Source organism: Chanodichthys erythropterus, chromosome 23, assembly GCF_024489055.1.
Source record: "Chanodichthys erythropterus isolate Z2021 chromosome 23, ASM2448905v1, whole genome shotgun sequence".
Lineage (NCBI taxonomy): Eukaryota > Metazoa > Chordata > Actinopteri > Cypriniformes > Xenocyprididae > Chanodichthys > Chanodichthys erythropterus.
Window position 1 is genome coordinate 8,148,221 of NC_090243.1, and position 18,012 is coordinate 8,166,232.

Sequence of the window (18,012 nt, forward strand, 5' to 3'; positions counted from 1 at the left end):
TCTCCCTCACTTACTGCAGCCCTGGTATCATGGCACTGGTTCATGCACCGTGGCGCCCCCCTCTGTAGGTCTATGGTATAAACACTTTCAAAATCAAAGCATTTCATATATACTATGTGGTTACACAGAATTATACACAGACAAAAATGCACAATTTGTATTGTGTTTTATTTTGCTTCTGTTGCATCTTAAACCTTACATACAAACATTTTTCAATTACTCCAACACATCTTTGTAGTTGGTGTCTCACATAAAAATAACAATGATCCCTTTTTAATATTATGTCCACTCATTCACTGTCCTCTCAAAGCAAGGACAAGCAACAATGATTACATTACAGTTAATATTTTATCATAATTAATACTTTATCACGTTAGGCAATGGAACTGAAAAAGCTCATTTAGTTTATAGAAAATACATTTCTGTTACAATGATAAGCATAACTATAAGTATACTGAAGACTATTCTTACATGATAAATAATATTTAAAGAACAATGATTAAGCCATAAATGTTTTAAAGGTAATTGAATAAATATGATGAAAAACAATAATAAAGAGTTTTTCTTATAAAAATAGAGCAATTTATTATAGTCTGCAAATGCAGCAAAAATATATAAACATAATGAATAATGTCCATGATCAGTTCTCAAACAGCAACGCCTGTCATCCTTCATTATGGAGTACAGAAGGTCATTCAGCTCTTACAGTGGTAGGCTACAATTTTGGAAGGTTTCTTATTTTTTATAGTTCCTAAAGCACAAAACAGCATTCAAATACTGTATATTATTTATTCCATTTTAACATTGTTAAAAAAAAGATAACCGAATTAGAGTTAATAGGCCTCAATCCAAAAATATTAAACATTATAGTGGTACAATATGTGCATAAATGATTCGTTCAAATTCGTTTTTTCAAATTCCAAAAAACTAAAAATGCTATGTTTAAGTGGTTATTTATGGAAGCACAAATTATGCATTAAGTTTTCCCAATGCCAGACATAATTGCATAGCCAAGGCTTAAACTCATTTTCAAACAAGAGGTTCTGTTCTTACTGATCCAAGACTGTCCACAGATTTGCATTCATGTGAATCCTCAGTGTTGGACTGGTAGACATCCTGTTTGTTCTCCATCAGTGTAGCATCAGGGGTCACTGGTGCATTCTGGTATGTTACTTCATTGTGGCAGTATCCTTCGACATTGTAATATAGCTGTAAACAGATATCACAGTAAATGTGCATCCGCCAGGAATGTTAGCGTATTTTTAAAATAACTTTCACATGAAAGTCACCCTCTCTTCCAAAGCAGCCAGCTCTTTTTCCATGAAAGCCACAAGCTTGGAGAAACAAGGTCGATCTACAGGATCCAGTGTCCAGCAGCAACACATTACCCTGTATCTAAATAAACACAAACACCAGTATGTAAAATACAATGTATTTTCTATACATACTCCAGAAGTATTTCACAAATGTACTGCATAATAAATGTACTGTTATTTTTGTTGTTTTGTGTGTGTATGTATATATATATATATATATATATATATATATATATATATATATATATATATATATATATATATATATATATATATTTATATATTTATATATACGCTGATCAGGCATAACATTACGAGCACCTTCCTAATATTGTGTTGGTCCCCCTTGGAGAAAACAAGGTCGATCTACAGGATCCAGTGTCCAGCAACGACACATTACCCTGACGTGTTACCAAAACAGTGACACAATACCTAAACAGCCCCGTTCCATCGAGGCATGGACTCCACTCAACCCCTGAAGGTGTGCTGTGGTATCTGGCACCAAGATGTTAGCAGCAGATCCTTTAAGTCCTGTAAGTTGCGAGGTTGGTCATCCATGGATCGGACTTGTTTGTTTAGCACATCCCACAGATGCTCGATTGGTTTGAGATCTGGGGAATTTGAAGGCCAAGTCAACACCTCAAACTAGTTGTTGTGCTCCTCAAACCATTCCTGAACCATCTTTATCTTTGTGGCAGGGTGCATTATCCTGCTGAAAGAGGCCACAGCCACCAGGGATACTGTTTCAAGGGTGTATATGGTCTGCAACAATGCTTAGGTAGGTAATACGTGTCAAAGTAACATCCACATGGATGGCAGGACCCAAGGTTTCCCAGCAGAACATTGCTCAAAGTTCCCATAGTAAATCCTGGTGCCATGTGTTCCCCAGGTAAGCGACGCACACGCACCCGGCCATCCATGTGATGTAAAAGAAAATGTGATTCATCAGACCAGGCCATCTTCTTCCATTGCTCCTTGGTCCAGTTCTGATGTTCACTGTTGGCACTTTCAGTGGTGGACAGGGGGCAGCATGGGCACCCTGACTGGTCTGCAGCTATACAGCCCCATACGCAAAACAAACTGTGATGCACTGTGTTCTGACACCTTTCTATCAGAACCAGCATTTATTCTTGAGCAATGTGAGCTACAGTAGCTCGTCTTTTGGATCGGACCACACGGGCCAGCCTTCGCTCCCCACATGCATCAATGAGCCTTGGCCGCCCATGACCCTGTCACCGGTTCACCACTGCTCCTTCCTTGGACCACTTTTGATAGATACTGACCACTGCGGGAACACCCCACAAGAGCTGCAGTTTTGGAGATGATCTGACCCAGTCATCTAGCCATCATAACTTGGCCCTTGTCAAACTCACTCAAATCCTTACGCTTGCCCATTTTTCCTGCTTCTAACACATCAACTTTGAGGACAATATGTTGCTGCCTAATACATCTCACCCACTAACAGGTGCTGTGATGAAGAGATAATCAGGGTTATTCACTTCACCTGTCAGTGGTCATATTGTTATGCCTGATCAAGATATATATATATATATATATATATATATATATATATATATATATATATCTATATATATATATATATATATATATATATATATATATATATTAAAAATTAGATTTTGTGTTTTAGTAAAAATAGAGGCACTTACACAGATTCTGCTGCATAATAAGGTTGCTCCATGTGATATCCACTTTCAATCATTCTGTAGAATGCGTTATTTACAGTTATACCAGGATATGGCGTGACTCCTAAAAGACATAAATAGTGAGTAAAATGACAAAACACTGTGTGCTTTTAATCAGAAATGATTTATAGAAATGTTCTTGGTTCAATGCAAGTTAAGCTGTTTTAAGAGCAAAGAGAGAAACCTAGAGAAAAGATTTCCCATAGAAGAATGCCATAGGCCCAGACGTCACTCTGCATAGTGTAGACCCCTTTGAAAATACTCTCAGGAGCCATCCACTTCACGGGCAAACGCACCTGCAAAAATGGCATGTAAACAATTATAATTACAAGTGAACTAAATGAAGACCAGTCGCATCTAGACTATCACATATGCACCCAAAATACCTACATTTCCTCTTACAACGTAGTTGGAATCATGTTCAATGTCTCTGGCGAGGCCAAAGTCACCAATCTTCACTTGCCTGCCATGCGTAACCAAAACATTTCTGGCTGCCAAGTCCCTATGGATACACTGTAGGCAGAAGATCATTCATTAAAGCCTTTTTTTACATTGACAATATAATTATATGAGAAAACAATAAAGATATTAAGCACTCAGGTATAAAAAGAAATACAAAGAGTATAGATGCTACTCTGGTTTGTGACATGCTCATGAAGTATTTAGTGAGAAAAGTGTTAAAAAAAGTTTAAAAAGGTGTCAGTATTATCTCTGTGAGATAGAAGGAAGTAGAAGTTTCATGATCAGAAAGTTAAGCTCACATTTTTAGAGGACAGGAACTCCATGCCCTTTGCAACTTGAAAAGAGAAACTCAGGAGGTCATCATAGGTGAGACTCTGAAGTTCCTCTTCTTGAAGTTTGTCTTCACTTTCAAGCATTTCTTTACAGAATTGACATAAAACAATAACAGTTATTTTACTAATTATTATTAGTTATTTGGTAACAAATAAAATGAGCATATGGACAACAATCTGCAATCATTTGCTTAAAATGCCCCTATTATGCTTTTTCAGACATTACTTTTCAGAGTTATTTTCTCCCAAAAGAGAGAACTGATTCTGAACTGTCTGAAACAAGTCATCAGTAATTCCAGACTTAGTTCCTGCACAAACCTATGTAGGTTTGTAACAAATTTGCATGATCATTAGCTGCCCGCAAACAATGTCTACTTTAACCCGCCCTCAAACACTGTGTTGTAACTGAGGGCTGGGAGAGTTTGGTTCGTGTTTTCGACATGTCGAGAAACACTGTTTTCTGCACTAAAAAAGCAAATCCACTTTGCATGCGCTTCCAAAGGATGAGGACTTGGGCTCGAATTGAGTAAAACCGAAGCCATCATTACTGTTCGTAACACTGTGTAAACAAGCGCTGAGAAAGCCTTTGAGGCTGAAATGCAGATATGGTAATGGGTGTTTTGTTTCCGACACGCACTGTAAGCAGTAGACCAATCAGAGCAGAGTCGGCTCTGGGAAAGGAGGGGTAGAGAAACTGAATCCTTTATCGAACTGTTTCAGGCACTGTAAGAAAAAAGGTGATGCTGCAATGTATATTATGAGAAAATTAAAGTGTTTTTTGACCTTGGTTGCATGTAAACCTATTGTAGGAAACCTCAAAAACAAAATTAGGAAGCTTTGAAATATCATAATGGGGCACTTTAATGCTATAAATTGAAGTTTTATGACTACATGCATGTGAAACCAAGTTAATATGAATAATAAAATTAGTTATAATTTTAATTAAAAATGAGTTAACACTAGTTAATAGAAAATAATAAAATGTTGGTAAATAAAAATAAGTTTTCCCTCTTAAAAGGCATTGCATAATTCATACACTTAATGATATCTATGTTTTAAAACCTCTCAAATTCTCCTTTTCTCCACCTACCCTCAACAGTAGACACTGAGCTGAGGCTGGGTCTGAGGAGCGCCTCGTTCTCCTGTCCTTTGCTTGTAAGAGTCAAGTGCAGACATGAGCTGTTATCAGGCTCAACATACCCACTGTGGAGGTGCAACAAGGAGAGAGAAGCACATGGTCTTTAACTGCACGACAGTTTATTCATTTGTGTACACCTTTAGATTTACAGTTCCCCTTCAGCCCAAGATATTCATTTCCCTCTGCTCCGCACGATATATATATATATATTTGCTTTGTCTAAGGCCACTAATGTAATTCACTTCTTGGTAGACACTTATACAAACCTGGAGTTTCTCTTCTGCTGGAAGTTGTGGTAGAGGCCTCTGAATCTGTCCCTGTTGAAAGCATCCGTCAGATATTTGTGAAAACGTTCCCTGTTGCTCTTCAGGTAGTTCAAGAGATCTCCGTTACAGCAATACTGGAATATCAGGTAAATAGGACCTGCGGATTTAAAAAAAAAAAAAAAGAAATCTGTCTGATCGTATATTATCATGCTCATTTGACATATAAGTAAATAAATGGACATTAAATATAGTTTTAAATGATTAGTTCACTTTAAAGGTGCCGTAGAACGTCTTTTTAAAAGATGTAATATAAGTCTAAGGTGTCCCCTAAATGTGTCTGTGAAGTTTCAGCTCAAAATACCCCATAGATTTTTTTTTTATTAATTTTTTTAACTGCCTATTTTGGGGCATCATTAAATATGTGCCGATTTAGGCTGCGGCCCCTTTAAATTCTCATGCTCGACGCCCACGGAGCTCGCGCTTGCCTTAAACAGCATAAACAAAGTTTACACTGCTAATATAACCCTCAAAATGGATCTTTACAAAGTGTTCATCATGCAGCATGTCTAATTGCGTAAGAATGATATTTATTTGGATGTTTACATTTGATTCTGAATGAGTTTGAGGGTGTGCTCTGTGGCTAAAGCTAACATTACACACCGTTGGAGAGATTTATAAAGAATGAAGTTGTGTTTATGAATTATACAGACTGTAAGTGTTTAAAAATGAAAATAGCGACAGCTCTTGTCTCGTGAATACAGTAAGAAACGATGGTAACTTTAACCTCATTTAACAGTACATTAGCAACATGCTAACGAAACATTTAGAAAAAATATCATGATATCATGGATCATGTCAGTTATTATCACTCCATCTGCCATTTTTCGCTGTTGTCCTTGCTTGCTTACCTAGTCTGATGATTCAGCTGTGCACATCCAGACGTTCTGCCCTTGTCTAATGGCTTGAACATGTGCTGGCATATGCAAATATTGGGGGCGTACATATTAATGACCCTGACTGTTACGTAACAGTCGGTGTTATGATGAGATTCGCCTGTTCTTCGGAGGTCTTTTAAACAAATGAGATTTATATAAGAAGGAGGAAACAACGGTGTTGGAGACTCACTGTATGTCATTTCCATGTACTGAACTCTTGTTATTCAACTATGCCAAGATAAATTCAATTTTTAATTCTAGGGCACCTTTAAAATGAAAATTACCCCAAGCTTTACTCACCCACAAGCCATCATGTGTGTATATGACTTTCTTCTTTCTGATGAACACAATCGGAGTTATATTAATAAATATCCTCATCTAAGCTTTATAATGACAGTGAATGGGACCAACGAGTGTGAAATTCAAGAAAGTGCATCCATCCATTATAAACGTACTCCACGTGGCTCCAGGGGGTTAATAAAGGCCTTCTGAAGAGAAGTGATGGGTTTGTGTAAGAAAAATATTCATATTTAACAGGTTAATTAAAGTAAAATATCTAGCTTCAGTCCGCCTTCCGTATTCAACGTCGTGTCAGTTATGCTTTTTTCGTAAGTTGAATACGGAAAGCATAGGACGTAAGCATTTTGAACCGCAAGAGTTTTACACTTTTTTGTAAGCTGAATACAGAAGCTAGATATCTTTTTTTTACAACAGTAAAGCTGGACCCCTGGAGCTGTGTGGAGTGTGTTTATGATGGATGGATGCACTTTCTTCAGCTTCATACTCATTGGTCCCGTTTACTGCCATTTTAAAGCTTGGATGCGTCAGGATATTTATTAATATAACTGATTGTGAAAATCAAAATCAAGTCCCACCCTACATTTTTTTCTTGTTTTATAGAAGCCGTTTCACTTTAAAATACGTCACAATAGAGAAGAAAAGACTATCGCACCTTCCGTTTAATGCTGACTTTAAAATTATTTTATTATGTGAAAATACCGAGAGTTCAGAGTGCTGAGACATGGAAACCGAGGAGATTGGTTGTCATGCAGGAGGTCAAACATACCACCGACCAATCAGAATCAAGTATTCAAGAGAGATGTGGGATATTCCTATATATAAGACATGATTCAGAACCCATGACTTCTTCAAATCTTACCTGAGCCTGTGCAAGCTCCGAGCAAGTTGACAATGTTTTCATGGTGTCCGATATGAGTCAGCATTTTCAGTTCAGACATCAGAGCTTCCTTCTCCACTGCCTGGTGCTTGTCTGTTTGATGCATAAGTTAACAATATGAAGTACACGTTTACCAACATATTCCAAAATGCCACACAACTGATTGATTTTGTTTTGTAGAGATATTCATGCCAGTTTTGTCATTACTCACCCTTTAACATTTTTACTGCTACCTGAATGGAAACTCCCGGCTTGCTGATCCCATATGCTGTAGCCTGCACAACCATCCCAAAAGCACCAGATCCTAGCTCATTTCCTTTGGAAAGCACACAGAAAGAATTACGAACACCTAATAAGTTATTTCTAGCTAGTCAAAAGAAGGTTCCCCGTTCTATCTTTACCAAGCTCAAGATTTTCTCGTGGAAATTCCCATTTCAGGTCATACTTAAACTCCTTGAAATCGATGTATATGTAGTCATTGTCGTTGGGTCCGACCATCTGAATCATCTGGATCTGACACTGGTACGCAGGCTTCTGTGACAAAGGAGTGACAGTATATGTTTCAGAAGGTAAGATCTATGATTCTAGGAGTTTGTCATTATGACAAAGACAGACTACAGGTTTACCTTAACTCTGATGATTAAGGCAAAGATGACCACGAGGAGTATGACGATGAACGGGAGACAAATCACATATTCAGTGCGGATACCTGAGGAAAAAGAGAGCGATAACTTGCATAAGAAAAAAATCACCTGCAGATGATTTTTACGGTGTAATTTTTTTTAAAGATTGCATCTGTGAAACAAACTGAACTAAAAGGGTGAAACTCTTAGTGCTAACCATATTTGAAACTAAAATTAGGGATGATTACTGAACCAACAATGACAATATGTGATCGCCCGTTTGAGGAAAAAAAAAAAAAACCACCTTTTCTCAGCTGTACAAAATTGCTATAAATAAAAACCGCAAAATTTTAAGGTTTAATTCAAATTCTGTCTCTCTCTTTGTGGTGTGAAAATATTTCCCACATATTTACATATGTAAATATGTGGGGAATATTTCCTCCTATTAGTCCTGCCATTCAAATGTCTTGGGGACGGTAGCTTTTTTAGTTTCTTATGCTTACCAATGCTACATTTATTTGATCAGAAAATTGTGAAATATTATTAAAAAATGTTATTTATACCAAAGCTGTGAAGGCAAAGCTGAATTTTCAGCATCATTACTCCAATCTTCAGTGTCACATGACCCTGAATATGATGATTTGCTGCTCAAGAAACCTTACATTTGAAAACCATATTTTTGTGGAAACCATAATACATTTTTTCAGTATTTAGTTTTTCAGATCTAGTAAGATGTTCAATGTTTAAAGCATCCAGTTTCAGAAGTTTTCTAGGTTTAGACTCACCCGTTTGCACATGTGTTTGATCACTGCAGTCAGTCCCTGCTTCATTAGTGATGCAGCATTTAATATAAATGTTCTCCCAGTTCGAGTGTGGTCTGGCAAAGTTAATTTTCTTATGACAGAACTGATCTGAATCCATGAACTTGGGCTGGGCAACAGGCATCTCTTTCCAGTCTTCATCTTCAGTACAGCTGTGAAAATATTCATAGAGTTCAACTTCATTTGCAAACAATGGCATGCTTCAGTAGAGAAGTCTGTTATAAGTCATATATATGTTAAAGTAAATGACTTCTATTTCTTGTATAAACATATTTATGTCATCGGTTATCTCTTCTTCTTAATTTTGCTGACTTACTCAGCATCTGATGGACAGATCTTCCAAGCGACATTCATAGGTAGAGGGCTTTGAGTCTCACAAGTGGTGAAGCTTGAATCTTTGCCTATTTTAATTGAATGAATGTCTGCGAAATGCATTGCATATTAATATATTTCACATTTAACATCTCTTTATTATTTCAAACTGTTTATGACCACTCACCTAAAATGCAGAGAGAGATATTTCTCGTGACACTATGCTCTTGAGTCTTAAGTTGCATTTGATACTGGCCCGGTTCAGGGTTACACAGCTCAAAAGTACTAAAGAGAGAATGAACAAAATAAGCAAACACAACAGCACACTAAAATGGATTAAAATGGATGGCATGAGGTAAATACCTATTAAAATTAAGGTGATGAGTCTCTCTGCCCTGTATTTCGGTTTGATTTGGTGTAATCCATTGACACTGGGCTTTTGGGAAGGAGAACACCTGAGCCTGGAAGCAGAAGCTTGCCTTATTTTGTGCTAGTATGCGGTTGTTCTCATTCAACTGCAATATGTCGATTTTATCATTGTCTGTCAAGGAAGGATTGCCAATAAAAGAATAATTATTTTTTGCACAACAATACATTGTCAATCATAAATTTGGTAAAATGAACTTTTTGCACTTATGCATTTTGCTCTAAATCTGTATTACTCATTGTGTTTTTATAATCACATTTATTAAAATACAATTTTTTTTATCAGAAAAGGGCAATGGCTTTACTTACCAAAGACCTTGACATAGGTGTTAGTGTGGTTGTATCGAGATTTGCAGATGTACTCCCCACTATGTGTTACATTAACTGATTCGATAAAGAAGTGCTCTGCCCAATTTGTAAAATGCGCTGAAGTAATTCCTTTGACCTGCGTAAAAATAAGCGAGAACATCAGCAAACGGCCAGAGCAGTGAAACTATGATTTCATATTTCTTCATGGCTACCATCCACATCTTACTGCTGTGTTATTGAAGTGCCATCTCAATTCAGGGTTTCTATAGTTTTTAGATGTTATGGTGCAACGGAGTAGCAGAGACCGACCAGATTTCAGGAAAATCATAGGAGCTTTTTGCCCGTCCACATTTGTATCCAGATCTGAAGGATAACCAACACAATTTGCATAAGGTTTTCACTCTAAACTAAAACCCCTATATGAAAAGCTGTTAAATTTATAGTAAAAAAAAAAACAAAACAAAACAAAAAAACGCTGCTGTGGTTGCCAGAAATTTACCATAAAAATTTACAAAATTTATAAAATACTGTCATTCACACAAACACTAAACACCATCATGGCAACACACATGAAATTAAAAAACGCAATAAACATTCATTTAATAACATTAGATGTAACATAAAACCCTAATTTACATAACTGATTAGAAAAAAAGTAAGAAAAACTAAGAAGAAACAGAGTCATTTCAAGAAAAATATATCAAATATGAAGTGTCACGCAGGGAATTATGGGAAAGTCAATTTGTTTTTTCTGTAAATTATACAAGTTCTTGTTCTTTTTCCAAAAACTGTAAATTTAACAGTATTTTACTGTAATAAATGTATCTATTACAGTTATTCACCGTATAATACGGAAACTTTCTGTTAACCAATTAACAGTTAGTCACCGTAGTATTTTTACAGTCTTTTACCGTTACGATCACCGTCATTTATCTTACATCATCTAAATAACACTTGCCGTCAAACAGTGCTGACATTTTCCTATAGGAAGTTTCCAAGCAAGTTATTAAACTTGGTTGTTACCATTGTGGAATGAGATATTATAATATTTTAAATTCTTTGCATTCATTATTTCATAATATTACTGTTAATGTATTTTTGATCAAATAAATGCAGCATTGATAAGCTATAGAACATAATAACATTAAGAACCCCAAACCTTTGAACGGATGTGTACATGTATTAAAAAAAAACATACAAATGATGTAACTATTGTAAGACAAAAAATTACATACCGTAATGATGGATCTCAGTACATTCTTCTCCCAGTGAATTATAGGCACAACACTTTATATTTGGAGTTTGAAGATGATCATCATAACTCTTAAAAATGCTCTCTGTCTTATACCACTTATTTGTCATGACCTCCTCTGGATTGTTGCTAAATGGAAAACAAACAATTGAAATTTAGATATACAGTTATAGCAGTGATTTCCCTTACTCTGAGAAAAAAAGGTATGCTGTCATTGCATGGGGCAGTACCCTAAGGTACAAAAATGTTTCCAAAACGGCAGACCATAACTTCATATTACCTGTTACCATCCCACCTGATGGTTGGTTTTGGGCTCCCCTCAGAAGTACACACTAATTGAGCTAAATTGCTTCTCCCTGGTATTGCAATAGCTTCCAGCACTGGAACTGATGGCCTCCCTACAGAGACAACAAAGAGACGTCTTAAATGAAACAACTCAAGCAGGGTAAAGCGATGGATTAGATCATAAATAGAGATGTTTTATGTGTATTTTCTTCTTTTTATGAGTATTTGACCTACTTTGTGGTGATTGAATAACAGTAACACTATGATTGCCACAGATTACAGTATATATTCCATTTCCAAATCTCTCGTTGTTCTGTAATGGATCCGTAGAGGAATTTATCCTGTTTAAGCATGTAAAAGAGTTTGATCATTTAACATCAGACGATGTGTTTGAGTAGCCTAATCCATTCAAACCTTCATTAAACAATCATCATCCACCCAACAGATACAAACCTTTGGTAGCAGAGACATTTAAGCCCATCTGAGCTGTTTTGTTGACATGCACTGTAAATTTCTACAGTTTGTCCTTCAATGATGTTCAGTCTAAATGGGTCAGAACTCATCAAGTCAGTCTCTTCCAATGTGCATCTTACGGTCTGAAAAAAAGAAAAAAAAAAGTGTGTGCAGACTTTAATACTCCAGTCGTCATCACCGTCAATGCTGAAAAAAGACCAAACATAGCTTGACAGTAACTGTAAAGCTCTGTGGTCATTACTGCAATTTCTGTAAAGTCATCAGTTCTGCTTTTATTTATAGCTGCTTTTAACTGCTTAAAAACTGGATAAACAATGCAAGATAAAAAAGACCTAATACCCAGAGAGACTTGTTACATATAATCACAATAAACACAAATAAACTATGAGATACGCTAAAGTATAGGTTCATTACACAAAAAGGGTGTTTAAATGTTTCATTATACTGAACTTTAACAATTAACTGTACTGTGCTGTTATTAAATGCATTTGTCTTAAATACAGACAAAATTTCTTTTTCTTTTTTTACCCTTTTAACATCTTAACTACTCCTTAATAAAATATGAGATGATGTCATCATCATTATTATCATAAGCTCAACAAACTTCTCCCTTTTCAAACACTTTCTATTCTGTTAAATTATCAACCCTGTTGGATGAATTTCTGCAGTAAACAACTGAATGGTTATGATGTTTAACAGAACGTTTACAATTTTACAAAAATGTACTTTATAAATGATCTTTTATGAATGGAGAAGACCCTTTTTAATTTAATGTAACGTTCACTGTAAGGTAAATCTCGCTAAGGTGAATAGTTCATCTCCAAAAAAAAAAAAAAAAAAAAAACACCTAAATTTGGGTCAAACCCAACGGTTGGGTTTGTCCATATTTGACCCAAATTTGGGTTGAAACAACTCAGCATTTTTAGAGTTGATATTTCTAACCTCAACCCTGTGGCATATGTGGGTAAAGCTAAAATATCAGTCTGAGAGCTGTACTGAGCCGTGCAGTGAGGACTTTACCGATCCATCAGTGTCACACTGTGAACGAGCCTCAGTCGAAGCGCCCGTCATCGCGCTGCCGCGAGCGCTCAAGTGCAGCACCAGTAAGACTTCGGTATGAAAACAAAAAAAAAGTGAGAGAAAAGTGAGCGAAACTAAACATAACTGAATAGACTAGACCTTAAGCTAATGGAACAAATTTATAACATTAGACACAATTAATCACACTAGATTAATCCGTTAACATATTTACATAACTAGCTATAAATGAACTATATTGCAGCGTGTCACCGGTTCAGTGGTAAATACATTAACAAATATCAACATTTTGTCCGACTTACCCACCAAAAGCCTCTTTCCCGTACGCATCGCGCGAATGCATACCAGTTTCTTCCTCGACCCTTGTGTGATCATGAAATAGGATGGACAGCGAACAGAGGCGCAAAGACTTTCACTTCAGCGCATGACAAAACATCACTTCTTAATAAGGCTCAAAGGCATTCGCTTCAGCGCATGACACAAAACATCACTTTACATGCATCAGGTGGGGTTTCCTATGGTAGCCTATTGCATATATATATATATATATATATATATATATATATATATATATATATATATATATATATATATATATATATATATATATATATATATATATATATATATATATCCACAGAATCCGGCCCATTAACCAACTGATTAATGCCCAAAAATTTGATCACAGTCAGAGACCACAAACTGAGGAAAAAAATATGATTAGACTCCCATATGCCACAGCCGGGCTATAGGAAAGGCAAATGCCAGGATAAAAACAAGCCGAGCTATTGAATTATAACTTTATTGAAATTCGAAAACACTTCTTTCCCAGATGTGAAATGATTTCTCCCAACTTCTGAAAGCTGGAGAATGATGCACAAGCTCAATATTTACTTGGTGAAAAAAGAGACATGCTCTATAGTGGTAAGGTATACAACAATTTCAGCAACAAAAAAAGTCTCTCTCTCTCTCTCTCTCTCTCTCTCTCTCTCTCTCTCTCTCTCTCTCTCTCTCTCTCTCACACACACACACACACACAGTACTATGTTCTGTTTTTCAACATTTGTTCATCACACAATTTGTTCCCCTTTTGTTTATTTTTATTTTTCCTGCTCATATAAATGCTATGGCATAATATGTACAATTTGTCATGTCAATTATAAGCTGAACTGAATTGAATTGAACTGTGAGAGAGAGAGAGACAGAGAGAAAGCAATTTAGACAAATCCAAAAAAGCCAAACACCTTCCCATCTATGACCCTAAAATCTGGACCGAGCATTTTGGAAATCTTTATTCACCAAACGAACCAACCCTCGCCCCCAAAAACATCTGACGTCTCAACTGACCTGGAATGCACTATAAAAGACCAAATCATTTAGACCAGCCCATAGCATTAAATGAAATGACAGACAAGATGAAATCCCTAAAAAACAAAAAAATCCTGTGGCGTGGATGGAATATCTAATGAGATGCTGAAACACAGTAGCCCCAAACTGAAAGATGCTATTCTAAAATTATTCAACCTTTTATTAAAATCAGGAAAATTTCCTGAAATATGGAAAGAAAAATTTGATAACTCCAATTTTTAAACAAGGTGAGAAGTAGGACCTGAATAATTACAGAGGCATCAAAGTAACCTCGGAAAACTATTCTGTTCCATTATTAATGACAGATTAGTTCAGTTCATTCAAGAACACAACACTTTAAAGAACTGTCAAATTGGATTTATGCCCAATCAGAGAACATCGAATCGCATTTACACACTTCACACACTAATACAAAAATATGGATATAAAAAAACAAGGAAAAATATTCAGCTGCTTCAATGATTTTAAAAAAGCCTTTGATTCTTTATGGCATGATGGGCTTTTTCTAAAACTTATCCAAAGTGGAATAGGAGGAAGGACATATGATATCATAAAGGACATATACAACGGGAACAAGTGCTGTGACAAGATCAACGACAAACGGACTGATTATTTCAGTCAAAATAAAGGAATCCATCAAGGCTGCAGCCTCAGCCCGACTCTCTTTAATATATATATATCAACGAGTTGGCATCAGCACTTGAGAAGTCCTCCTGTCCTGATCCTCGAGGGCAGAGAAATCAAATGCCTCCTGTACGCCGACGACCTTCTGCCGCTGTCACCTCACGAAGAGGGACTGCATAAAAGCCTCTCTATTCTAGAGAAGTACAGTAGCGACTGGGCCTTACCAAATAACATGGAAAAATCCAAAATCAAGATCTTCCAAAAAAAAAAACCTCGCCTTACTGACAAAAAATATAATTTTACAATCAGGGGAACACTTCTAAATCATGTCACATATTATAATTATTTGGGTCTCACAATCTCAGCTTCTGAACATGGCAATGAAAGATCTGACTGATAAGGCATGCAGGGCTTATTACAATATAAGAAACCCATCTATAAAACTTTGGATGAAAATTTTTGATGGTATAATCAAGCCCATTCTTTTGTACGGCTGTGAAATCTGGGGCCCCAAATTTAAATTAAACTGAATCATGGGACAAAAACCCTGTTGAAATTTTCCACCTCGAGTTCTGCAAAAACATCCTGGGTCTTCAAAGAAATGCCCCTAGTCTGGGTTGCAGGGCAGAACTGGGCAGATTCCCTCTGCTATCTGAAATCCAGAAGAGAGCAGCAAAGTTCTGGTTCCATCTGTCAGACTTACAGGCAGATGCCTACCATCAGGGCAGGACACCCAGAGAATGACCCCTTAGTGGAAACACACCAACTAAATTCAAAAATTCAATTCAAACTCTCAAAAATGAAAGAAATAGATCAAAGAACTCAGCAAAAATACACCCATGATTGGCAGATCAAAGCAGCACAAATAAACAAATTAAAATACTTTCACAAAATAAACACAGATTATCAGTTGGCACCTTACTTGATAAAAAATTTAAGAATATCATCAGAGAAAGCTCCTGGCGAAATATCGTTTGAGCGACCACAGGCTGTATATGGAGACGGGCCGCCACAAACAGAGCTGGAGAGCCAGATAGCTCAGACTCTGTTCACACTGCTCCGATGGAGTCGTAGAAGATGAACTACATTTCCTTACACAGTGCAGCAAATATAATGACATTAGAGAAACTTATTTCACCCAAATTGGTCAAATTCTACCTGAATTCCAACAAGCAAGCCACATAGACAAACTTTGTTATATTTTAGGAGAGAAAGAGAAGTGTATCCACCTGGCAGCGCAGTATGTGTCCTCCTGCCATATTATGAGGGACAAAGAATGAACCCTCTTCTTTTTCATTTTTTTTTCTTTTTCAATGTCATTACTGCTCTCTGTATTTATTTACCATGGTTTTTTTTTGTTTTTTTTTTGTAACCACTTATTAAATTATATATGACACCATATACAATATAGCTATGTATGTGTGTGTGTGTATATATATATATATATATATATATATATATATATACACACACATACATGGCTATATTGTATATGTTATCATATATAATATTATTGATAAATAAATATATAAATTTATATTTATTTATATATATATTTATATATATATATATATATATATATATATATATATATATATATATATATATATATATATATATATATATATATATATATATATATATATATATATATATATATATATATATATATATATATATATATATATATATATATATATATATATATATATTTATCAACCTGCATAACCTATTACATGTTTATTGCTTTGGCAACATTGTGCCATCCCACAGTCATGCCAATAAAGCTCAGTTGAATTGAATTGAATTAAATTGAATTGAGAGAGAGAGAATTGCTACATTTTAAAGCATTACAAACACAGTACACAGTCTAGCCATCGAGACCGGCAGACACAGAAAGAGCTGGTTACCCAGAGAGGGTGTGTGTTCACTGCAGGACAGGAGAGATCGAGACAGACGCACTTCCTCCTTCACTGCCACAAATACACTCCTATGAGAGATGTCTACTTAACCAAATTCAGTTAATCAATAAAGAACTTTACAGCCATGACTGAAGTAGAACAAATAAAGTTAATATTAGGAGAGGGACAGACAGCAGCAGCCTGAGAGACAGCAGGTGAATGTGTGTAATGTGTGTGTGTGTGTGTCTGACCTCAGTGTATTTCCCTACCGTCCACCACAGTGACCCTCATGTGTGTATATATGTTTAAACACTGTGGTATCAAATGTTTAGACATGTTCTAATTTGTTACACTGTTAATTTAAGTTTAAGTTATGTTATAATATTTGATAGTTATAATATGTGATAATATTTTCATCTATTATACAGATGTTTTTATTATTGTTTTATGTATATATGCTTTGGCAATATAAAAAATGCTGGGTTAAAAAAACCCAAGCTGGGTAAAATATGGACAAACCCAGCAGGTTGGGTTAAAGGGCACCTATTATGCCCTCTTTCATATGATGTAATATAAGTCTCTGGTCTGGTCAAGTTTCAGCTTAAAATATCCCACAAATTTGCCCCTATTTGAGGGTGAGCAAAAACATGCCTTTTACTATATTATTATATTGTTGGCTAAAAAAATAAATTCAAAATTGGTTGAAAAAAATGGCTGGGTGAAAACAACCCAATCCCTGGTTTTGTCCATATTTAACCCAGCAGTTTTTAGAGTGGCTGTATTATTTGCAGTCATGCCAATAAAGCAATTTTGATTGAATTGAGAGAGAGAGAGAGAGAGAGAGAGAGAGAGAGAGAGAGAGAGAGAGAGAGAGAGAGAGAGAGAGAGAGAGAGAGAGAGAGAGATAAAGTGCAAAGCAACATCCCATGTTTTTAAGCACTCAAGCTTAAAATACAAGAATTTAACATTTCAACACTTAAATATACACTCAAAAAATGACCAAGTTGGGTTAAATGTTTGACTAACCTGCTAGATAGTTTAACTCAACTATTGTTTAAAATGAACCCGAAATATGTTGGAAATTATTAATGTATTAATATGTTCAAGAAATGAACATTTATTAATAAGTTTAATAAATAATAATTAAATAATACATTTTTATGAAATTGCTTATTAATTGTTCACCTTTTTCGCATTTTTTAGAGTGTAGTAAAATTTAATTAAGCAGATTCAATAAATATTCAAAT

General features: G+C 35.7%; 1 protein-coding gene across 1 annotated transcript; it reads right to left on the bottom strand.

The window, feature by feature from the left end:
* Positions 1-13,306, bottom strand: flt3 (fms related receptor tyrosine kinase 3). Its single transcript, XM_067377605.1, has 24 exons — positions 13,175-13,306; positions 12,855-12,943; positions 11,814-11,956; positions 11,595-11,701; positions 11,356-11,473; positions 11,059-11,204; positions 10,050-10,186; positions 9,824-9,959; positions 9,452-9,629; positions 9,276-9,373; positions 9,093-9,198; positions 8,741-8,928; positions 7,959-8,041; positions 7,734-7,866; positions 7,544-7,648; positions 7,315-7,425; positions 5,221-5,377; positions 4,907-5,019; positions 3,784-3,902; positions 3,413-3,535; positions 3,207-3,318; positions 2,987-3,086; positions 1,290-1,395; positions 1-1,209 (listed from the first exon to the last, which is right to left on the bottom strand). The coding sequence occupies exons 1-24, from the start codon at positions 13,245-13,247 to the stop codon at positions 1,030-1,032; spliced, it is 2,961 nt and encodes a 986-aa protein (XP_067233706.1). The 5' UTR covers positions 13,248-13,306; the 3' UTR covers positions 1-1,029.
* Between the last annotated feature and the right edge of the window lie 4,706 nt (positions 13,307-18,012).